The 25,049-nt window shown below is 38.9% G+C and overlaps 2 protein-coding genes and 1 long non-coding RNA gene across 5 annotated transcripts; 1 reads left to right on the top strand and 2 right to left on the bottom strand.

Annotated features, from left to right (window-relative positions):
• Window positions 1-9: 9 nt before the first annotated feature.
• On the bottom strand, window positions 10-2,912 carry slc19a3a (solute carrier family 19 member 3a). Its single transcript, XM_023276948.2, has 7 exons — window positions 2,634-2,912; window positions 2,140-2,375; window positions 1,499-2,051; window positions 1,004-1,082; window positions 680-872; window positions 432-573; window positions 10-334 (listed from the first exon to the last, which is right to left on the bottom strand). The coding sequence occupies exons 1-7, from the start codon at window positions 2,778-2,780 to the stop codon at window positions 185-187; spliced, it is 1,500 nt and encodes a 499-aa protein (XP_023132716.2). The 5' UTR covers window positions 2,781-2,912; the 3' UTR covers window positions 10-184.
• A 77-nt stretch (window positions 2,913-2,989) lies between these two features.
• Window positions 2,990-7,383, bottom strand: slc19a3b (solute carrier family 19 member 3b). 2 transcript variants are annotated; one of them, XM_055011968.1, is made up of 9 exons: window positions 7,197-7,383; window positions 6,635-6,815; window positions 6,296-6,475; window positions 5,961-6,126; window positions 5,379-5,694; window positions 5,045-5,196; window positions 3,906-4,098; window positions 3,543-3,684; window positions 2,990-3,315 (listed from the first exon to the last, which is right to left on the bottom strand). In XM_055011968.1, the coding sequence occupies exons 2-9, from the start codon at window positions 6,782-6,784 to the stop codon at window positions 3,163-3,165; spliced, it is 1,452 nt and encodes a 483-aa protein (XP_054867943.1). In that variant the 5' UTR covers window positions 6,785-6,815; window positions 7,197-7,383; the 3' UTR covers window positions 2,990-3,162. The 2 variants fall into 2 exon arrangements, with proteins under 2 accessions (XP_054867943.1, XP_023132717.1); XM_023276949.3 differs by lacking the exon at window positions 7,197-7,383 and having other exon boundaries at window positions 6,635-6,905.
• Window positions 7,384-13,862: 6,479 nt separating this feature from the next.
• LOC129349247 (uncharacterized) lies at window positions 13,863-22,784 on the top strand. Of its 2 annotated transcripts, XR_008602171.1 has the most exons (5): window positions 13,863-13,954; window positions 14,855-14,955; window positions 18,196-20,018; window positions 20,082-20,239; window positions 20,341-22,784. It is a non-coding gene; the product is annotated as an uncharacterized LOC129349247 (long non-coding RNA). The 2 variants fall into 2 exon arrangements; XR_008602170.1 differs by having other exon boundaries at window positions 18,196-20,239.
• The last annotated feature ends 2,265 nt before the right edge of the window (window positions 22,785-25,049 follow it).

Raw genomic sequence — 25,049 nt, 5'->3', positions numbered from 1 at the left:
ACCAAAGAATTCATTTATATGGATGTATGGAAAACCTTGTATATTGTTTTGTATGGAGAAAAAAAAAAGATTTCTATTCACAATTTTGCAGTAATTTAAAGCTTTTGTCATTTTGCTTTTAAACTGGCATGGGGCTACTGAGTGGACCAAAAGCACAACTGCTTATCTCGGTTTGTCTTTAGTTTCAGAAACTGTGTTCTCTAGAGCTTGGAGATTCATTTTGATCTGAAGAAGGTGTCTCTTTTTTGTTCCTTTTAGTGCTCCAAATGCGATACAGTCCCCGAAGAGTAAAAACAACAGCGATGACTGAGAAGTAGCTGGCATATATGGTGAACTGCAAAAGAACACACAGTTTAAAAGTTTAGAATACTGAAAGATTTATAAACACTTGTCCTGCACATACTGATGATCAGTGGTGATCAGTATCTTACCTGAGGAATGATGCTCAAGGCCAGCCCTCTGCTGTCCACCACAATAGAAGTGAGAGTTGTCTGTAAAGCCAGTGCTCCAAAGGTGTTTACCCCAAAGACCAGTGCGTATCTTTCCATTGACAGGCCAGTTGCAATCTGAAACCTAGGAGACCAATAACATTTCCCAATTACTTGCGTCAATACTCTTTTCCTAATCTGCATGCAATAAAATATAAACTGAGTCATGGGGTACAATTATACACTCTTACATGGCTATTGTTATCAGCAGCATGTAGAGACTCTTGAAAATTACGTAACCACAGTAGCAGACCCAGATGTTGCCGATGAATGTCATGAGGAACAGTGCAGCAGCCCCAAGTCCTGAGAAACCACCCAGGGCCAGCTCTCCCCACTGCTCCCATCCCACCTCAGTGAAGCCTATACCATACGCTGTAGCTGCACCTGTAAAATAACACCGCTGATTAAGCACTGATAACATTTTATATTGATCACCAATAGCCTCAATTTTTTTTTGTAGGGTTTTAGTTGTACTCCATATTCACACACTGGAAGATTGTACGGCTTTTGCTTACTCAACAGGTTAGACACCGCCTCCACGCCTCCATTATAAATGGTGAAGTTCTGAGAAGGCTGCACATGCTCCCACAGTACCTGCATGGGATATTGGAAGCATTGTTTGGTGTTTTGGAAGTACTGATCACACTTGTAAGCCCAGTGATGGTTTCTGGAGATAAATAAACCACGTGTGTTGTCTTAAAGTGCACAGTTTTAAACACCAAAGACTTCAGCAACTATAAAGTCATGTAATGTGTCATCTGTTTGGTGTCTAGTGGAGTTTCTGACCCAGTTTTGCCCAGTTTTGGAATTACAGCATTTCCAACATTGGAAGGGGTAGACTTTCTTGTTCAATACTGATAAGCCCATTGTATAGCAGATATATATGTAAACCCTACTTTGCAATTTAGATATGTGCAATGGCTTTATATTTTATACATTTTGATGATAGCATACTTTAAACTTTCTTTTTGTTTGTTTGTTTGTTTATTTATGCTGCCTTCACCACAAACCTGCACGTAGTTGACAGTCTGGTTATAGCCACAGGTGGCCATTGCCCACCACACTGACCAGTAGAGCAGCTGTCTGGAGGAGTAGCACTGGCGGAAGTCTCTCCACAGCTGCAGGAGGACTTGGGTGCAGCTCTGTGCACCAACAGTCTCCTCAAGTTCCTCAGCCATGGGCCTGTTTCCCTCCCATCCTTTTTTTGTATCATCCTCTGTGGCTCCTTTGTCCTCTTTTTCATTGCCCACTTCTTCCAGAGACATCTTTGATCTGCTTGAGTGTTCTGTTGCATCTACAACACCATCTCCATCTGTCTCAGTTCCCTCCATTGCTGTTTTCTGTCTTCGATGAAAGAACATGCTGTGCTGCGGCATTGGCAGGAGGAGTGAAGTGAGGACAGCGATGGCAGTGAGAACCAAAGTAAACACCAGGATGTTGCTGTAGGACATGAGGTTGAAGCTGACAAGCAGCTGGCCCAGCACAGAGCCCACTGTGTAGCCCAGGAGCTGGACACTGCGGCTGTAAGATGTGGCCTTCCTGTACCTCTTCAGATCTATCACACTGTAACGAATAAGACAATCAAAATGAGATGTCTGTACCAACAATGCAAACCTCTGACATTAACAGCGCGTGAACAACAGTTTATGACCTGTAAATGTAGGAGAAATAGGCCACATCGCTGGCCGTCACCATCGCATAGAAGAACTGCGTGATCTGCATGGCTGCCACACTCTCTGTCCACAGCAGCAGCGATGTAGTGATAAAGAGCACAACTGACTGAAACACCACGACAGGCTTGTAACGCAGCCAGTCGGTCAGCAGGAACACCGGTACCAGTATGGACAGATAGGAGTACGTCCACACTGGGAAGATTTGATTGTTAACCTGAGAGGGAAACACAGTAATGAAAGTAGTAATGCAAAACACAATCACTAGAATTTAAGGCTGGAACTTTATTGCTTCTTAGCAATGAGTCATAGCTTTTCTCATCATGATTGGATTTTTATAACTCAAATAAAAATATCATAGTTTGCCAAGTTGGTTATGATTCATCAAATTGGTTATTTTCTAATCATTTAAATGCTTGTTTTTTCAATTAATGGTTTTCTTGAGCCATTTAGCCATTTGTCTTTTGTTTTATACCTCTTCAGTTGTCAGATTCTTGTCCGGTCCTGTCATGAATGGGATGAGAAAAGGCTCCAGTGGTTTAACTGTGCTGAAGAATCCATAGATGCACAGCAGAGTTGTGGGATACCTCCAGCCTGACCTCCACTTCTTCACTGCCTCCATCTTCTGCTGGCTGTTCTTCTGCCTGTTTCAGGTGTGCGTATGTGCTTCCTCGGTGTGCAGCACTGTTTGTTTTGCCTGCCTCATGGGAAAAACCTGTGGTTGTCTGCACATTGAGCTTGGGTTGTCAATGAACAACCTGGTCAAAGAGCAGAACAACCTTGGCGAACGTTGAGCTCAAGGTGACGCACACGTAATAAACTGCAGAGGCAAGCAGACAAATCTCTCTGGAGTTTATTTTTAATACTAATGAGTAATAATTGCATCATTTCATAGTGCTGATTGTTTTCCTCTTTAGATTGTAGAGATAACAAAGTATAAAAGGTCATTTGTAAAGCTCATGATCATTTTATTCCTCCATAAACAAATGGAACATGGACATTGGTCAAAGGCGTTCAGCAGAGATCACCTCCACACTGGACTTGGGTTCTTTGGCATCCGTGTGCTCTGGATAGCACTGATGTATGCAGACAGTGTAGGTCCCTCGAATCAGAAAGAGCAAGGAGATGAAAGCGTAGTAGCTGCCATATATGATGAACTGCAGAAGGAAACATCTATTATCCTTAGCATTATTGTTTTACATCATACATGTCAGCATGCAACATAACCACCAGGTGTCACTCTGTCCCCACATTTCAGTGCTTGTTGTGCAGCAGAGTGTTGCTCACGTCCCTAATTTCAAATGATGGATATGACCGGTGTTAAACTCATGCGTGCTGCTATTAAAGCAAAGAAAAAGAAGTGTATAGAAATCTACAAATATACCTGCGTCACTATGTCCAGACCCAGCGCAGTCTCATCAACAACAACAGCCGTAATGATGGTCTGCAGAGTGAGGGCAACGAAAGTGTTGATCCCAAATGTCAAAGCATAGCACTCCATGGAGAGGTTGGATGCAATCTGAAATCTGCAGTGACAAAGTACTTATAATTATGAGAGCACCAGGTTATAGATGCCAGACGGATGAGAAACAGTAATCAGCGAATTTCAAGTGCGTGTTGTCTGCTTTTCTCTGTATGTCTTTGTCAGTTGACTGGGCTTGATTTGTGGGTCAGACAGATAAAGCAGTTTGAACAAATCTCCTTAGACTTCACAACTGTGTTTGGAGGAATTGAGTCGTGCACTTACGCTGTGATGGTGAAGAGAAGCATGTAGCAGGATTTGAATACCACATAACCAGCATAGCACGCCCAGATACTGCTGGTGAATGCCATCAGAAACACAGCGCCTGTTGCCACGGCTGAGAACAACCCTAATGCCAGTTCTCCCCAAACAGCCCAGGTGACCTTCAGGTGGCCCACAGAGAAAGCTGCTGCAGCACCTGGACCACGAGGAGACAAATGAAGTAATTACTCTGTCATTCCGGTGTACGATGCCTCCACTGTGTCTTTGCATCCTTGTTGTTGTTGCCTCCTGATTCATTCATTAATCCTAACACTGACCTCTCTTTCCTTGAACACTGTTATAAAGTGTGGCCTCTAAACAAAATCGTATGCACACTAATGCCTTTGCTGGCCTCCTCAGCACCTGCCTATTATGATGAACCACTTTCTCCTGGCTCTTGGAATCAACTATCAGCAATAATCAGAGAAGCCATTACCTTTTAACTCTGTCTCCTTAATTGAAGCAATTACTCTTCTGCTTCTCATGCTGAGCCAGGTTGAAGCTTAGCCAAAAGAAATGTGGAGCTGCTATTCCCTTTCAAAATCAATACACATTTTCCATTTAATGTGTTGCCCTGTAGAACCAGGAACAGCATGGTTGTTTTCTTTTAATTGCAAGGTTTTATAGGTCTATGTGCCATCAGACATAACAGCTTTTAATGGCATGGTTAAGTTTTATTTTTGCTCTCTGTGTAATTATGCTGCTGTTTTTTCTACACCCTCATGTTATTTGAAGTCTTGGTTCTAGTTCTCAGTCTAGGAAGGTTCAGTGATCCCAAGCTTCTATCCGTGTGCACAATGTTCAGATTTTTTACAAATTATTATAAAATTGCTTCATAGTGTATGGATTTTTTAGTCCTATTTACATAGTAATACTTTTGGAAATCTCTGATTTGTTAAAGTATTGTGGATATGTGGAGAAACCTCATAAAAAGGCTAAAACCAGCAACGCATTGCTTTTTTTTTTTAGTGTTTTATTCTTACTACACTAACAACAACTGATAGTAGCTTTTTGAATTTTGAAAAACATCTTTTATTTACTAATTTCTCAGTACATGAAGACACTAAATCACACTTTTTTTTCCTAAACCGAACCTGCCTTACCTACAAGACAGCATACAGCCTCCACTCCTCCGTTGTAGATGGATGATGTTGCAGATGGTTCTATATGGTCCCACATAAGCTGGATGTAGTTAAAGACTTGCACGTAGCCAGCTGTGGCCAGAGCCCACCACAAGGACCAGTAGATTAAATGTCTGCATTGTGAGGATTATTACAACAGATTATAATGATGACGGTAATTAGAAGGCTACTATTTAAAAACACTACACTGATAATACATTATAGAAAAATACCACAACTAGTAACACTCCTGTGTGTGAATAAGTTCAATTTTCAGAGTGTGACCAGTATCAAAAAAATCTGAAAATGAAAATGCCTGGAAGAGTAGGACTCCCTGAAGCTTTGCCAAAGGACAGGGCCCACAGTGGCCACATTTTCCCTGCTGCACCAGCCAGCGCAGCCATTATGCTCCATCTCCTCTTTCCCTGAGTCTGCTCCATCCTTATACATCACTGGATGCTCCAATCTGTTTTCTCCCAGTGGCCCCTCCTGCTGGGACTGCGAGCCCACAGCTGCAGCCTTTTTCCCTTTGAAGAACATACTTCTTTGGGGCATTGGCAACCAGAATGTGATGAGAAATGCTATGCTCAAAATCCCCAGAGTGAGAGCATTGATGTAGAAGTAGTCCGCCCCTGTTGATTAGAGTTGATGATTCATCAGTGCTTCCTCAAGTTTTTGAGCATAATTCAGTACAATTGTGTCATAATTTTCTTTGCAGTTAATTTGGTTATGCATCTAAACAAGGCAGATGTTGAGACTTTTTGTATTCAGAGGTCTGTCTTAAAGAGAATTCTTCATCTTATTGTGGAGAAAGAACTAGAGATGCAATATTTTTTTTGTTGGGTTTTTTTTCCTCAAAAATTTAATTCCATATTAATTGCAGGATACAAAACCCTACCTGCAATAGAGATGAGCACCTGGCCGAGGCTGGCACCAGTCGTATATCCAGCCAACATGGCGCTACGCAGGTAACCAGTAGCTCTTTGGTAATTCTCAACTGGAATCACGCTGTAAATGTAGGAGAAGTAAGCCACTTCTGTGGAAGTCACTACAGCATAGTTGACCTGTTGATTGGATGGAAGGGTTTGAAAAAAAATGTAAATAATGATGACTGTTTTTACATGAACATTGGATTAAGAAATGAATCAAGTATCTTCTGCAGGTATGGTTGTGTAATATTCAGTGCTGCAGCAAGACAGTAATATTATGTCATCAAAAAATGTTTCAACTGACCTGCAGGACAGTCATGGCAGGAACACCGGGGGCAAAGCAGAGCAGGAGATAGTTGGTGACTAGAAAGAGCCCCTGTATCATTATAACTGGCTTGTATCTCAGGAAGTCAGTGAGGAGGAAAACAGGGAAAAGGAAGGCCAGGTAGGAATACGTCCAGATAGGAAACAGGTAGTTGGTCACCTGTGGAGAACAACAATCACTCATTTCTGTCTCTTGTACATGGCATACACATCTCATTGTCAGTCAGAACTGAAGAGCAGTCTGTCTCAGATCAGGTGCTCCAGATTGTAGAATAAGTCTATGTGCACTTTACACAACATGTGTGTCTTCAGTCCTTACCACTTCTTCAGAGATGTTCTTGTGTGGTCCTATTAGGTATGGTGTCAGGAAGGGCTCTGCTACTCTGCAGTTAGCAAAAAACCCATAGAGTGACAGGATTGCAGTGGGATAAGCCCATCCGGACGCCTTCAGCTTGGTCCAGCAGCCCATACTTTTACCTCAGCTGAAACTGCTGCAGGTCCTGTGTGGTTTTGAGAGCTACCTGAGCACCTTGAGCTTAATGTACAGTGTGACTACCCGGAGTGCTTTGAGCTTCTTTGAAGCTATCAGTACTCATCAGTAGCCAGAATATACACACATAATCTTTACAATCTTCACGTGTCTTAGTCAGATTTTATGAGCTGCAGACTTTGATCTGAGAAATGACGTATTCAATTGCTGGGCAGACACAGACAGACTGAGCCTGAGAATATGCAAGTGAGAGAATAAAGACAGAATTGCTCTTAAAAAGTTATTAGGAAGCAAAAATTAATTACACAGTTGTATATAGGAATCATGTAAACAGCCATACAAAATAGTGATTTAACATATATTAACATTAGGCTATAACTATCTGACTTACCATTAGTTCCACTGTGTACAATCCAGACTGTTAAGGAGTTAGGATTCCATGACTTGGCTTGTCTACCAAGTATTTAATTGCTGGTTTAGCCTTGTCATGAGATAGCCATGCCGTTTATTCCTGTACATTCCTCAGTTAGGCATCCATTAAGTCCTTGTAAAAGAACCTCTTGTGTAACTCAAATCCAGGCAAAATCCCAGCAATTCAGAAGGTGGCAACAATTTCAAGGGGGAACCCTTCTCCTACTGGGTATTAAAGGTGGACAATGGGCACCCCTGTCAATACACAATCACAATCAGACTAACTCTATTAATTCCCACAGGGAAATTACTTTCTAACAGCTTCTCAAGATTGTGTAAGTTGTAAACTTATACAACTTCTGCAGAAAGATAAGAAACTATATATCTAGATGTCCATGATAAGTCAAGGTCCTGTTGTCAACTGCCAGTCCTCTGAGTGAAAGTGGGAACAGTGTTGTCCAGTGTTAGGTGATCATGAAGAATGCACTGTCGAAATAATGCACCCTCGTGTGTTTTTTTATTCTTGTATTACAGTTTAAAAAAATACATTTATACATAATCGGGCGACAGTTTCCGGATTTCCCTGTTTATCAAAGTAACTCTAGTACCTGTGAACATTATGAAGTCCTGAGGGGTCCGTGTATATTTTGGCAATTGAATTTTCCGCTCTGAAACGGGTATTGAAAAACAAAAAACAAGTGGTTATTTGATTTTCGTTTTAAAATACAAAAATTAAAATTGAAATAAAAGGCATTTTTCCTTTTCATAAAAATGCTTTGATTTTCATTTTATATTTAGAATAATAAAAAAATAAAATCAGTAAGAGACAGAAACGGAAAAGGCGTTTTTTCATTTTCTGAGACCGGAAGTGGTCATCAGCAAGTGTGGAGCCAAACGACAACAAGATTCTCAGAGGGCGGAGCCAGAGAGCAGTGATTGGTCAGACCATAGATATATATAGAAGACAGCGCGCTAGCGGATCTAGTCTATGTATATCTATGGTTGGCACGTCTGGTAGCTAGTGATGGCTGATCGAGGCTTTGTTGAAGCTTCGACACTTCATTCAAAACATGGTTCATTACTCGAGGCCTCAATGACACACAGTGCTCTAGTAGGACATCTAGTGGTCAATAATATGAAGTGCAATTAAGACGTGGTCGGTTCATGGATTGTTTTGGATTTGATTCGCCATGCACACATTCCTCTTTGACTACACTAGATGATTGTATGGGTTCTAGTGGATACAAAAATAATATTACTAGTAATAATAATGACAATAACTATTGAAGAGCACGTTTCTTATTTCCCATGTTTGTCTGTATCCCTATATACTCTGCTTATATTCTGTGTTATGAAACATTTAAACGGTGCTGCTACATTCATGAGATGCTCTACAAATACAGACTGATGTCATTTTCACATGGGGCTGGTGCAAATAAAGATTTTATGGATTATTATGGATTTTGGCAAAGTATGTCTTGGGGTTTATTGGTAAAGAGGTCAGTAAAGAGGGTGTGCTTATGTAACTGGTTATGAGTTTTTATTGAGAAATAATTTATCAACAGTTTTGGGACCACTGTTCCCTCTAAACTGCGTGCGTGTGCAATTGCGCACTGCTGACACGGTCTCCGCGCACAGAAAATCTGCGCTGCGCACAAAAAAAATCCAACCTAAATTGTAAATAAAATAAACACGTAACAATTCATTCTGTGCTATTTTTCAATGTGAGTCAGTGAGTGACGGTGACTGGCTGCTGCAGCCAATGATGCGATACACATACGTATTTATCATAGACTGTATATAGTGGTATTTACGCAGCTAATCCACGTCAGACGTCCTTATGTGCAGCCACTGTTGTTCTCATAGATATGAATGAGTAGATAGGACACGCCCCTTTGAGCTGCGTACTACGGAGAGGCTAAGCTAGTGGGGGAAAAGTTTCAGTGCATTCCGTTGATGTAGACGGCGTGAAAACAGAAACAAGTATGCCGTCTCACTGTGCTGCATACAATTGCACACTGCGTCGTACGATTGAGACAAGGAAACTTGGAATGACTTTTCATAGGTAAGAATAGTTTTTGGCTCTTTTTTCATTATGAAATCTTGTTGAGAGCTTCCAGTCTATGAGAGCTAACTAGTTAGCCACTAGCAAACACTAAGGCGAGCTAGCAGCTTGACAAGCAAATACCAGACGATTAATAGTAGCTGTAGTATAGTTGTACAAGCAGTGATAGTAATACTAAAAGTACAAGCAGCAGTAGTAGTATAAACAGCTGTCAGAGTTGTAGAAGTAGTATCAGCATTTGTAATAGTATTACAAGTTGTAGTAGCAGTGCCAGTATCAGCAGCAGTAGTGTCCTACCACTACTACTAGTAGTAGTCACATTGCTATTACTACCACCAATACAACCAATAGTACTTATAAAGCCTAACTTGTGTATATCCAGATTACCATCTATGTTCTTCCTCCAAACCCATTTTATGATTGGGATTACAGGCAGTTATTTAGGACTGCTCTCAAATAATAGAAATGTTACTAAACAAGGTTATACTTATCAAATTAAATAGCTCTGGTCTCCAGTATATTGGCGAATTCGGTTATTTGTACTTAATTTATTAGCATGATTTCTTTTTAATATGTTGTCTACAGACTTAATTACTTCTCTGTCTACTTTTCTTACTCCATGTAGGTTTCCCAGAGACTATGGGTTGAGGAGGAATTGGAAGTTTGTCGGCTTAGACCTGGTGTCATTCCATCAGTGTTAAACTTCCCGGCTCATCTTGGAAGAGTACGTGCCAGAAAGACCACGACCAAGCAGCCTTGAGATCTTAGGCAGCGTCTCCCTCAGGTGGGTGTCGACAGTGTTCACGGTCAGGTCTGTAGAGGGGGGAGGCTGCCACCCACCTCCCCGCCTACTCTCTACCCAGACTCCGCCTTGGCTCCACCCATGTGGTCACTTTATTAACTACGATGCCAAAGGGACGACGAAATTACTTCTTTTCCTCTGATCTGTAGCTCAGTGAGTTAAGGGTTTACCTGTAGAGTTGCAGGTCGCTGGTTCAAGACCAGACCCTTCTTAAATTTTATCAAAATCCTGACAAAGACAAAGAAAAATGCCAGTGGTGGGTCTTGAACCTACTACCTTCCACTTGGTAATCTCACTTCTTATCCCCTGAGCTACTCATTCAGATACTTTTTTTTTTTTTGCGCATTTATCATCTATTTTTTTGCCATTTTCGAGTTTTTTTAACTTGAGTCTCGACTCGATCGTGTTTCTCAGGAGGTTGGACTTTAGCCTTTGTGCTGGAGGGTTGAACCCTCAGTTCCAAGACTTTCAAAGCCTCCAGACCTCCCGAGTCCTCAGGACCTGAGCTTTCACACAGTCTGAGGGCTGAAATTTTCTAAGTCCCACAGTAGTTCTCTGTTAGATTGAACTTCCAGACAGTCCAAGGACTGATATCTTCTAAGTTCCTGAGTACTTCTCTGTTAGTTTGAACCTTCACACAGTCTGAGGACTGAAATCTTAAAAGTTCTTGAGTAGTTCTCTGTTAGTTTGAACCTTCAGACAGTCTGTTAATGTTTCGATTAAATCTTTAAGGTTTTTCTTTTTAAATGTTTTACCACCTTTTAATGTTTAATTTTCTTTTTAAATCCTTCATTGTATTTTCTGTGTAATTCCTATTTGAACTTTTATTGTCTTTAAGATATAATTTTCTCATTAAACATTTAATTTTTTAATTAAATGTTTTGTCTTTTTATTGGATAGGTGTAGTGAGAGACAGACAAGAAACGGGGGAGAAGAGTCGGGGGAAGACTTGCAGCAAAGGGCCACTAGCGGGACTCGAACCCGGGACGCTGCGTTGGGGACCAGCCCCTGTACATGGGTCACCTGCTTAACCCGTTGAGCTATATGGGCACCCATGTTTCGTCTTTTTAAGGGTTTAATAATCTGATTAAATGTTTTGCATTTTTAAAGATGTTTAACATTCTTCTTGTTTAATTGTATTTTTTAAATGTTTAATGATGGACAATACTTTATCTGTAATTTCTAATATTTGTATTTTAAAAATTTTGTTTAATTTCATAATGACATGTATTGTATCGTGTTGAATTATCTCATTCAATATTTTGTCTGTTTAATATAATTTAATGTAATTTAATGTTTAACTCTATTACACAAAGAACACCTGAACATGTCAAACTGGCTTCATAGTAGAACCATCACTGTAAAAACGTCATAGTATGGTGTGTTGCTCAAAAAACATTAGGACCCGGCTGTCAGGGGACAAACATGTAAGAAACATGAGAACAGAGAGAACCCAACCAGTAGGTCACAGTTTATCATCCCCCAGTCATCTCCTGAAGTCCATATGGTGAGAGACATCAGTATCTGGTTGTTAATTTACCAGATGCTGATGTGGTCTGTACTGTACAGTATTTTAGTGACTCAATAAATGCCTAAGTTGCTTTTTTTAAAATGCTTTTTAGTTTTTAATAAACATTTAAGAGCCTATATGTAATCAATAAATGGCCTTTGCCTATCTTAAGAAAAATTCACTCAGAACTCTGATATGTTAACAGTACTAAATAAATCAATAAATACATGCATACACACATAAATAAGTTAATACATTAACTGTGTTAAGATAAGATTTAGATTTTTAAAAAAAAATTTGTTTATGTTTTTGCAGAATCCAGTATTACTCACTGGTTGGTCATTACATTTTATTAGTTTGATTTCACTGTTTAAAATGATGCCACCTCTTTTCAGACAGAACCTGTGATAATAAAACAATACAAAATTTTTAGTTCCGTGTTAATAAAGCACTTACAGCTTTAAGTATGGCTAAATGCTTTTTTCAAAATTAAATATATCACTCCTTAGGTGGTAGTGGCCCCAAGTTCAGTAAAGTTGGAAAGATATTCACAGATTCGGGCTTCCAGCATCAATAACTCATTAGATATAGGTTGTCAAAACATAAACGGTGCCTCTTTCCCATTGTTGCAAGGCAGACAATGTGCTACAAGCCCAGTTTTATCAAAAGTAGCTGTCTTTCAAGCTACAGGAATAACATTGGTGTCTATGGAGTGAACAGGGTCCGTTTGCAATTTGCAAAACCGCTGCAACAGTAAAGAGAGGCAAATATTCAATAACTTCACTCTTATACATTGTAGTGTCACTAAAATCACTGCAGCCTTCAACTGGCTCCTGTTGACAAAGTGTCTTAACAGAAATGTAAATGCTGTAATTTGATTCTTTTAATGAACCATGTAACTTGAATTGATGTGATGCTGGTGTGACCACAGTGCACACGTCTGATGTTGCTCACAGTGGTCCAAGGGACACTCAGGGAATTTGTGTGTTTGCTCAGACTCATGAAAAATTAGAGGGAACATTGTTTGGGACTCAAGCAGTTCCTTCTTTTACTCACTATCTCCCCAGCCTTAGAAAAAAAACCTGTTCACATGGCACAGATGAGGCTGAGGTACACAAGAAATGTTTGGCTCCATTGTACAAGTTTGGGTAAACGGTTTTGTGGGTTGCCCAGTAAGCCAGTGGGTCTGCCATTCTTTCTACAATTGCATTCGCTGTGGCGCTTTGCATTTGCCAGGCTCTACTTGCGTCTTTGTCCAATACGCTCCACAGTTGAACTGAAAAATATTGAAGATCATCATCATCATCACCAGAAATGTCAGTCATTCCCTATTCAGAAGAGAAAAAAAATACCTGTGGAAGGTGCTGCTGGTGGTGGAGGACGAGGCTGTGGTGGTGCTTGTGAGGTAGATGACTGCTGCTTGGTATTCTTTATTGTTAATTTGTTGTTATTGTTTAATTGTTGTGCATTCTGTTATTAAACGTTCTTTCACACTGGCTGCCACTCTGATTGGTGAATCCAAAAGTTTTGAACTGCAGAGCCACAAGTGTAGCAACAGTCAGTGAACTGTTCTTTTCTTTGGTTTGTAGTCTGTCAGCTAAGCACCTGACAAGGTTCTGTGCCAGGTGTTCTGTCATGGGGGTGGTGAGTTGGGAATATATATATATATATATATATATATATATATATATATATATATATATATATATATATATATATATATATATATGTATATATATATATATGTATATATATATATATATATATATATATATATATATATATATATATATATATATATATATGTATATATGTATATATATATGTATATATATGTATATATATATATATATATATATATATATATATATATATATATATATATATATACATATATATATACATATATACATATATATATATACATATATATATATATATATATATATATATATATATATATATATATTTTATCTATCTATCTATCTATCTATTCTCTACGAAATACGAAATCTGACACACTACTAACTCTCAAAGCAAACACGGCAACAACAGCAAAAAAAACCAACCTACTCTGCGAAAAACAATTCAAATGAACAACACTAAATAGGGATCTCCTATGCCGGAACACTGTCGATCCCGCTGACTGATCCACATAACAAACCGAACCAATCAGGTGATTCGAAGCAGTTGAGCGCTTCAAACGTCACAGACACGTGACCAAACCACGCCTCGGCACAGTGGCTCGATACGTTTGTTTCATGAGCTACAGCGCATGTGTCGAAGCCTCGGGTATCAGAGGACCGTCACTACTGGTAGCATCTCTGGCTGCTGTTGACCTTGTTTTCGGAGTAAAACACGGTAAGAAGATAAATACCTCTAACCAGTAGCGTTGTTTTGTTGTACGTTAAGTCAGCGACTAGTAAAGAGTTGTGTTTTGTCGTGTTTGAGCAGTTGGTCCGGACGCGTTAGCTAGCTAAGCGGCTAAGTTAGCTAGCGGGCTAATTAACACAGGTGGCTAACTTACCGCTGAACACCTGTTAGTTGCTGCCGCAACTATCCGTCATTGTTAGAATGACCTTCTCAACCTGTATTTCTCTGCTGTGTATTTTAGCTTTTAGAAAAGTTATTTTACTTTAAGGTTAACTGAAACCCCTTCAGCTGCACTGAAGTTTAACATTCAGCTGGTTTGAATTAAATTGCGCTTAATTTAACATTGCGCAACATTACCTCTCTGAATCTCCTTAATTTCATTAAATTCCTTCTCTCTTCCACTGCTCAAGTTCAATCCAGTATATAAAATGACATTAATAATGAATAAACTAACAACCAGCCAGTGTATTTATTTATTATTGCATGTATTTGTAGTAAACATGAGATGAAACATCCTACTTTTGGATCTAGAACTGCACAAGCCATTCATTTTCAGTCACCTGAAGAGTTAAACTCCCCTTTTTATGTGAGGTTGAAGCAGAAAGTCTGAGTTAACAAAGAAAGTTCTTTATAATTTGCGATACCTGTTATCTCTGACTGAGGCTTTAGTTTTTGTTGAGCTGATTGACACGTAGAAACTTTGTTCAGGAAGATTTCTCAGTAGCTCAGAGGACAGGCTGCTTTTTACACAACCTTGTAAGAGAATGTCTGTCAGTGCTTTCAGCAGAATTTAGAAACACAACACTTCCTAAACAGATATTTTGAGGCTGTGAGGTTGAACGTTTGAGAGTATATCAGTGTGTTTGTTTGTGGTCTTTCTGTTTCTAGGTGGAAGCTGAATTAGTGAGGATGACTCCTGCTCCTGTCATCTCTAAGCTCCTCACACATCTTTACCTGCACATGAGGAAAATCACTCCTGTAGAATGCAGGTATGTTTGTCATTATTGTAAAAAGATGTTGCCTGGTGACCTGTCAGAAACCCGTCATACAGAGTCAGCCAAAATAATGTTTACACACATCAGGAAAAGAAAAACTTGCATAAATATTTCAATACCAAATTTATTCAGACATCACGAGATTAATAAAAGTTATCTTTGGCCTCTACAATTACAAGAGGTGCTCAAAGTGGTGGCCACTGGCTTCCAGACATTTCTGTTGTGTTGTCGACGTCACTTGTTGATGCTCCATTCATGAGGGTAGCGCCATCTGTTGGGAAAACATCGTACAACAGGACACAGAGTTATCGTGATTTGATCAAACTTAGAAAGAGGAATCTATATGTGTAGAAGAACTTATACAAATGAAATATTTATAAAAGTTTTTCTTTTCCTGATGTGTACATTATTTTGGCTGACTCAACTTAATGAGAACTAGGGCTGCAACTAACGATTATTTTAATAATCGATTCATCGGCCGATTATTTTTTTTGATTAATCGATGAATCGGAGAAAAAAAACAACACATTTTTAATTTCCGCCGCTTTATTCAGAAAGAGAAGATTTGGACTGACAGAGAAAATAAGATCATTGTAGTGAAGCCTTCGTCTTCAACCGTTGACAGAGGCCTCATCTCAGTGACCATCATGTTGAGGATGCTCTCAGTCAGGACAGATGCTTGCTGTGGTGGACATGATGTCTTTCTCATCATGAAGCTTGTCATTGTTTGCTGTTGATGAAATGAGAAAGATAGTATAGTTTGAGTATGTATTATAGCACAATTTACAACAACTCAGTAATTATCTTGTTTTATTTGCAGTATTTGGTTAAGGTAAATATGTAGTCCAAAGAGCAAAACACAAAGTGCGCACGCACGCACGCACGCACGCACGCACACACATATAGATAGATAGATAGATAGATAGATAGATAGATAGGACAAGCACCATAAAAAACACTAAATAAGTTACTTTAACCCCTGTTTGGTCTAAATGCAATTCATCCTGCCTCACTCCAACACAGACCAGTGTCTTCACTCAGACTGTGTTGTGTGAGAAAATTAAAACTTGAGGCTTAATCTTTAAATTATTATCACCATTGTGGGCAAGCTACGTTTATTTATAAAGCATATTCAAACCCTGCTTAAGCTGATTAAAGTGAAACAAAAAGTTTCACGCACGCTCGCACGCACGCGCACACACACATACACACACACACACACACACACACACACACGCGCCCTGTCACTGTCATTAATCAGCTAACAAACACTAGCATCAGGAGAGCTACCAGAGAGACTAACGTTACGTTTCCTCGCTGTAAAACAGAACAAACGTAGGATAATGTAGTGACTTACCTGCTGATGAGCTCCTTCATCCTCATCGGTGACTCCAACATGTTTCCGTTTCAGGTGCTCTATCATCATCATCGTAGTGCTCCCGTACATCATATCACTTTTGTAAACCTTGCATGTTACGCCTGTTTTTTGTTTTGTGAAGCGTGAAATGCTCCCACACTTTTGAGGATTTCGGTCCGACTGTTTTCTCCGTGTCGGTCATGTTTGGTTGAAATTACTCTGAATTTACTTTCGCTTTGCCGCCACCTCGCTCTGTTCAACTCGCTCTACAGGTGGATTTATTTTAAAAAAACAAACTTTATTTCAGTCAGCCAGCATTGACAAAGCTCTGCAGGTGAAGTAAACGGCTCCGCGACATGGCGAGTGACGCACGAATCGCGCGACACAACGAATTGATAATGAAATTCGTTGCCAACGCTTTTAATCATCGATTATTATCGATTTTATCGATTCGTTGTTGCAGCCCTAATGAGAACAAAACTGTCATTTAATTGTTGCTCTGAAAGCTTCTTTAGTGAAAACCGGTTGGTGTTCTGCTTTGAAACAAACTGCTGTTGAGGTCTGTGTTTTTAGGTTTAACCCCACAGTTTCTGAATGAACTGATAGCTTGTTTTTTTTCCTGATCAATGTGGATGTTATAATTGATGGTAACATTTACTGATCATATAATCAGCATGGCAATATAACAGTATAACATTCTGACCACCTGACTAATACTGTGTTGGTCCCTTTATGCTGCTAAAACTCCTCTGACCCAGTGGTTCATCAGAACCTCTGGGGATCCTGTGGATTCTGTGGATCCTGTGGGTTGCAGGGTGGGTCCTACCTAGACCAGGCTGATCCTGGACCATCCCACAGATGATCAATCAGATCTGGATGTGGGGAGTGTGGAACCCAGGTGAACAGCTTAGCTCTGTCGTGTTCCTCGGACCACTCCTGAGCAGTTTTAGTTCTTCCTGCTGAGGGAGGCAGCTGGCATCAAGGACTGCTGTTGCCATGGAGACTAGGGGGTTGTTTGTCCTGCAGTGTTTAGGTGGTGGTACATGTCAAACATCCACATGAATGTCAAGGTTTCCCAGCAGAACGTTGCATTAGAACAAGATGATGAATGTTGTTCTCTTCAGCTGTCAGTGGTCAGAATGTTGTGGCTGATCAGTGGATCTGTCTGCCTTTACTCTGACATCCAGAGTTATACAAAAGTGTAGTATGTGTGCAGTGCAGAAGAGATTTACTTTATTGTATGCAGTTTTTTGTTTTTAATGGAGAGCATGTTTTTATCCACCTGAAGAAGACCTAATCTTTCCCTTCAAAGGATAGTTAATAATTACTACAGCTTCCACAGTGGTCCCATCAGAGAAAATCATATCCATATACAGATTTTTTATTAATTCCAGGGCTGGTTCAGTAAAGATTATAATAATAAGTACATCAGATAATTCTTGGTCGCAGTTGGAATTTTGCAGCCTGAGAGATTGTTGAGAAGGTTTGCAGTTCTTGTTTTAGCAAAATATGTTATAATAAAAGATCTTTATTGTCATTGTACGTGAAATTATCTGCAAACCAGCAAAGTGTATCAGTCTGAGGTATCTAAAAATAAATAAGTAAAGAAAAATGCTTTGAAAGCCAATAATAAACAGAATATTTTGAGGGAATATTCTAAAAAGGAAAGAAAAGCTCCATTCTCACTCCTCTCAGGATAAACTGTCATTAAAATTGACTTTAAATTTAGCTTCAACACGAGATAAAAACATTTACTTTCATTACTGATATTGTCAAGTTTTAATAAAGTTCATGCTACTTTTATAAAATGATGAAAGTGAATAAATTGTATTTTTTGTGATCTGTGTTTGATTTCTGTCTTTTCTCCTGTCATCCAGATGTTCAGAGGGAGATGATGCCACATCTGGTCCAGCTGATGGAAGGTCTTGAAGTTGTCTGACTGGCCTCAACTGAAGATGGTCGTCTCACTGGATTTAAGGTTCAGATGCTCAGTAACAAACTCCACCAATGAGCCAACAGGGAAGCTTTAGGTTTATTAAATGTTGCTATGAAGGTTTCGCTGTTTTTCTTTGTGAATGCAATGTGCTCCAACTGAAACTTGAATTAGAACTTAGAAGTAAATCCTTCCATCTGAAAGGATCTAGTTGCATTAATAACCTCATAGCATTCAAATTTTTATTTCAGTCTTGGCTGGAAATAGAATCTCTGTATTGATTCAGGTAAAAACTGAACTTCACAGCATGTTGAAGCAAAACAACCAGATGAAAACTGTGATGGTGTTGGATTGTCAGACCGTAATGTTGCAGCTCAAAGCAGCTTTTCAAGCTCAGTTCATTCTGACATTCAGCTATGAATCAACACAGCAAATGGTGATCCATGCTGTGGAAGTCTCACATCTCCTCATTTAATGGAGCTGCTTTGCACTTTTTACACTGTTTATTCACCAACACTTTATTTAATAAAAGTCTCATCTAGTTTTTATGAGGAATGTGATGTTTTAATTTCTCTGTGAATAACTGCAGTCTAATGCAACAGCTGGAGTTGTAACATCTGTCCTGATATTGATCATGAAATTTTTATCAGAATACTTATGGTCAGCAGTCATCCCTGAAGTTTTACATTAAAATCTTTACTTGTGTTGTGAACTTTGGTAAGAAGCAGAAACTTTTGCGTTGCCATGGATACATGAGTGTTAAATTCTGTCCATGATTCCATTTTGGGAAATGCAGTCCAGTTCCAGAATGTGGAGGAATTTAGTCTCACAATCACAGACAACAAATATTATCTGAAAGTCGGGTTATTGTTGTTTACCAGCACAATACAAAAAGATTAATGTTAGAAATATTCCAGTTAAGAATATCATGATTTATGTAAATTTACCTCAATAATATGAATGTTCAGGTTAAGATTGTACAGTGATATTTATTATGCAAGTTTAGCTGATTAAAGTTTATGACTCTGCACTAAAATATTATTTAAATTGACATCATTATTATAATATTTAGGGTCAGACCCTACAGTATTGAGATTAAGAAATCAAATATTCTGTAAAATGTAAATACACTGAACTCATTTGGATATATTTAAGTGAGACTCTACAATATTATGTGACACAAATCTATCTAAATCAAAATTTTAATAATTTTCACACCAAACATTTACTGGACTGATTTAAACATTAAAATCACTCCTTTCTAATCCTCTGCTGTACGTTCAAACCTGAGGCCTGAAATAGAAACACACAAGTATCTGATTGAAGGAACTTCTGCAGAGTCCTGGTTCCAGAACATGATAGAATTATAGACAAACTTTAACAAAAGCTGCCTGAGAGTTTACAGGTTTTTATGTTGGATTTCTTCAGTAATTTAATGAGCGTTATCAGCAATAATCAAGTGTTCATTTGAAGAACTTAATTTCCTAAAACATACAGAATTGAAGCTCATATCTTTGGCAGCTGTAAAGTTTCTGCTCCTTCAAAGATCACAACACAATGAATGAATTCCTAAAACACTCTCAATGCTGGAGAGCGTTTGTGATGCTGAAGCAGTGACCAGTTTTTCTGTTTCTTCTCTGGAGATGCACAATGAGGGACGTCTGCAGAGACTGAGAAAGAGTCTCACCACATCCTGACATGAGGAAAAAGACTTTATTGAAGACTACAATGAGAAAAACTATCAGACAGCAGACGGCTGCATTCAAGGTGAGCTCTGAACATTTGATCTGGAACAGGAATTCAATAACGGCAGCATGAGCTTCATTTCAGTCTGTAGCTGCTGAATTCATGAATGAATCATCTGGCACTAGAGAAGAAGATCATCAAACATCCATGTCAGCTGATGGACGTCCAAGAGTCTCACCCAACAAACAACCTACAGAGTGAAGACCTCAAATCTGATTGGACGGCCTCCTATTCAGCCACATGTGTGAACAAATGCCTCTAAGTTGATTTGTTTTCTAAAATAAATCTAGTTTGAGTCCTAATCTATACCTGAGTGTTTGCTTCTTTACACTGCTGTTAACAGTTTAGGCTGTTAGATTGTTCCAGATAAGACAAGTACAAGATTCTTCAGAGCCGTTCTACCACGAGCCTGACAGGAAGAACTCCAACAGCTACTGAATGTTCCTGTGGTCCCCTCAAGGCTACAGGAGGAGCCCTACGAGGACGAGCCGGTCCACCTGATGGTGGCCAGTCACTGCGGTTCAAAGCCAACACCGACTACGTGGACTTCTACTGGACCACACGGAGGCCTTCAAACCGGACCAACAAGTTCAGCGACTCCCCGACTCGTGGGTCTGAGGACGCCGCCGAGCCTCAGTCCAGCCGGCCTCCTGTCTGTGGGTGTTTGAGTGCTGATAGGTTTGTGGATGCATGTGAACGTTCTGTGTTGAACAGCAGCTTTGGACTCACTAACGCCAGGAAAAACCAAGAGCTCCTTTATTTGTGACTTCCACTAAAAAAACTGATGAAAACAAGCTTGCCAGGGTTCTGACTGATAACAGATTATTAAATAATGAAAATAATCGTTTAAATATTCCTTTAAACAATCCTTTTAGGTCTACATTTCCTTTACATTGACTTCTTGGTATTTTGGGTGGAATATACCATTAAGCCCAATGTTCAAGGTCTACAGTTGTGAATTTTAGGTGGAATATACCATTAAACTCACCCTTTAGGTCTACATTGGGGGATTTTAGGTGGAATTTTCTTCCAAACCGTCTTTTAGTCTACATTTAAGGATGTTTAGGATGGTATATTCTCCCAAACCAACTTCTCAGGTCTACATTTCAGGTGGAATATTCCACCATACTAACTTTTTGGTCTTCATTGAAGTATTTTTTCTAAACCACCCTTTGGGGTCTATATTTGAGGTTTTAGGTGGAATATTCCTTTTAACCAGCCCCTCAGGTCTCTTTGAGGATTTTGGATGGAATACTCGGTTAAACCAACATTTTAGGTGCCTCTCCGAGGAGTTTTGGTGGAATGTTCCTTTAAGGTGGATGTTTGAGGACCTTGTAGGTGGAATACTTCCTGAAACCAACCTTTTAGGTCAACATTCAAAGATTCCTTTAAACCAACCTAAAACTCGGTTATTAAATGTCAAAACAATCCATGTGTTTTTAAAAACTCAACAGCTGTACAAACTCTAAGATTAAACTCTCCATGTTTTTTGAGCAACACACCATACTATGACGTTTTTACAGTGATGGTTCTACTATGGAACCAGTTTGACATGTTCAGGTGTTCTTTGTGTGAAAACTCAGAGAGTTCAGGTATCAGAAGGTGGTTTTCAACTTTCTTTGTTAACTTTCTGCCTCAACTTTAAACTAAATTTCCTTCACTAACCCAGCCCTCTGGACTTCCAGTAAGCTGTGTTCCTATTGGCTGTCCAGGTGGCTGCTCAGGTGTTATCAGGAACACCTGAGCAGCTCAGTGTCTTCCTGCTTTATTTGGCTGCAAACATTTCCTCTACTTGTCTTCACCACTGAACTGGGTTTGGCTCCGTTGCTTTAGGGTGTTCTGTAGGCGTTGGCTTGCAGCTTCCAGCAGTAAAATCGTCTTTAATGTGTTTCTTGGTGTGTTTTAGGGCTTTGTACTGGATAGTTGTCTTGGTAAAGGTGGTTCTTTAGCCACAGTTAGCACATGGTGCTAATGTGTGCAGTGATTAGTGGATTTGGTACAGCTGAGTTGTATCTTTATCTTGGCTGTAGTGAGTCTGTAGAGGTTTTTGGTCAGACACATTCTGTATTCTTGTTTGAGAACCAACGTTGGTTGTCCAGAAGGTAAGAGTTCCTGTCCTGATTCTCTGTTCTCAGAGGTTCTCTGGTAGGCTGCAGGAGACTTTAGCGTTTGGGTTGTGCTAGTTTGGTTTTTGTACGGTTTCATTTGGACAACTATCTTGAGGCCCCACCATGTGGTTTAGTGAGGTTTTCTGGAACAGTTCTACAAAGCAACCTGCAGCAGAAGAGACTTTGAGAGTTTTTAGGAAGTTCTGGGGAGCAGACTTTAGGGGAGCAGAAACATTTGTCAGCAGTTTGAGCAGGAGAAGGTGAGCTTCAGAGTAGAAATGAGATGGAAACCTTCTTGACCCGTGTGGTGAGGTCCTGTATGAAGAGTTTGAGCAGGTTGTGAAGAGTCTGTAGTTCTTTGGTCTGAAAGCACAAGAAGAGTCGACTCATTAAAGGAGAAAACAGGAGATATTGTTGGTTCTTCTGTCGCTCTGCAGTTTCCTTAGACTGAATATCAAGTTTATATTTTAAATGATTTGCCATGTGAGCCCAAGCAGACTTCAATAAACTCCCTCCATCCCCTGGACACAACATATTTTATTACCATGTTAAATCTTTTTTTTTTTTTAATGTTTTTGAGTTTTAATCATAGTTTTAGCATAGTTTTTTTTCTCTTTGCTTGTTTAGTTTTGTCATCTGTGTGGAAGGTGCTAAACAAATAAAGTTGAATTGATAAACTGAATAATTGACTAACTCATGATTGTGACAACAGAAGTATTTTCACTGTGATTTAAGGGTTTATTTAATTTTTAAGGTTGGGGTTAAAATCTTGACAGAAAAAGAAGATTAAAGAAATAAACTACATAACAAAAAGCAATTAAATCAAAGGAAAAAAATTAATACAATAAAGCTTTTAAAAAGTTTTATTATTAAAAGTATTTTTTAAATGTTTAATTATGGAAAATATTTTATCTGTAATTTTGAATATTTGTATTTTAAAAATTTTGTTTAATTTCATAATTACATGTATCTTGTTTAATTATCTAATTCAATATTTTGTCTGTTCAATATAATGTAATTGTATTTAATGTTTAACTATATTGAACAGACAAAATATTGAATTAGATAATTAAACAAGATACAATACATGCAATTATGAAATTAAAATTTTTTAAATACAAATATTCAAAATTACAGATAAAATATTTTCCATAATTAAACATTTACAAAATACTTTTAAACAAGAAGAATATTAAACATTTAAAAAAATACAAAACATTTAATTAGATTATTAAACCTTTAAAAAGACAAAACAGTTAATTCAAAAATTAAATGTTTAATTAGAAAATTAAATCTTAAAGACAATAAAACTTTAAATAGGAATTAAACAGAAAATACAATGAAGCATTTAAAAAGAAAATTAAACAATAAAAGGTGGTCAAACATTTAAAAAGAAAAACCTTAAAGATTTAATCGAAAAATTAAACACTGGGAAAGAAAAGGAAATTTTTCAAACAAGCCAATAAAACATTTGAAAAAACAACAAACATTAAAAAGACAAAACATTTGGAAATCAAATCAGACATTAGAAAAGAATAAAAGGTGAGACAAGAGCAAAACTAAACATTTAAGAAGAATCAAACTAAAGACAAAACATTTGAAAAGACACTAGTTAGACTTTAGAAGATCAAATTAAACAGAAGAAACAATAAAATGAGCAAAAAGAGCAAAAACAGATAAAGGTCTTTCTAGTCTGAAATGAAAACATCTTTCTATGTTCTTGGTTTGATTGTGGATAGATTTACTAAGAACTCATTTCAGAAAACTGCTTTCCAGATAAAGTCTACTAGTAGTTGAAGGCATTGATCAAACTAATGTTACCTTCTGATCTCCACAAACTTTACTGTTCAGTGAAATGAATCAAAGTGTGTTCAGGATTTCTGAAAAACCCACAGGTGAAGGTCTGAGAAGAACTCAGATCGATGGTCTAAATGTGAAATCAAGACTCATCGTCACAAGTTTTAAGGCTTCTGTTAACCAGAAAGTTCAAACTAACAGAGAAGTACTGAGAAACTTTTACAATTTCAGTCCTCAGACTGTCGAAAGGTTCAAACTAACAGAGAACTACTCAAGAACTTTTAGGATTTCAGTCCTCGGACTGTGGAAAGGTTCAAACTAACAGAGAACTACTCAGAAACTGAGAAGATATCAGTCCTCAGACTGTGGAAAGGTTCAAACTAACAGAGATCTACTCAGGAACTTAGAAGATATCAGTCCTCGGGCTGTCTGAAAGTTAAATCTAACAGAGAACTACTGTGGGACTTAGAAAATTTCAGCCCTCAGACTGTCTGAAAGCTCAGGTACTGAGGACTCAGGAGGTGTGGAGGCTTGGAAAGTCTTGGAACTGAGGGTTCCACCCTCCAGCACAAAGGCTGAAGTCCAGCCTCCTGAGAAAAACGGTCGCGACGAGACCAGTTAAAAAAAAAACAACCCGAAAACGACAAAAAATAGATGATAAATGCGCAAAAAAAAGAAGAATTAGTATCTGAGCAAGTAGCTCAGGGGATAAGAAGACGGACTGCTGACTGGAAGGTCGCAGGTTCAAGACCCACCACCGGCAATTTTCTTTCTTTGTCTTTGTCAGGATTTTGATGAAAATTTAAGAAGTGTCTGGTCTTGAACCAGCGACCTGCAGCTCCATAGGCGAATCCTTAACTCACTGAGCTACAGATCAGATGAAAAGAAATAATTTCGTCGTCCCTTTGGCATCGTAGTTTCTGAAGTGACCACATGGGTGGAGCTAAGGCGGAGTCTGGGTGGAGTCAGGGCGGAGAGTAGGCGGGGAGGTGGGTGGCGGCCTCCCCCCTCTACTCCCCCACCTTCCCCCACCACCCACCACACCTTCTCCCGCCCGACGAGTTCTTCGAGTCTCCACGAGTTCTTCGAGTCTCGACGGGTTTTCCCGAGTTTCTTGAGTTTCCACCAGGTAGGAGGCAGAACAAGT

The sequence above is a fragment of the Amphiprion ocellaris genome, chromosome 7 (genome assembly GCF_022539595.1).
Source record: "Amphiprion ocellaris isolate individual 3 ecotype Okinawa chromosome 7, ASM2253959v1, whole genome shotgun sequence".
NCBI lineage: Eukaryota > Metazoa > Chordata > Actinopteri > Pomacentridae > Amphiprion > Amphiprion ocellaris.
This window is presented reverse-complemented; position numbering and strand designations above follow the sequence as displayed.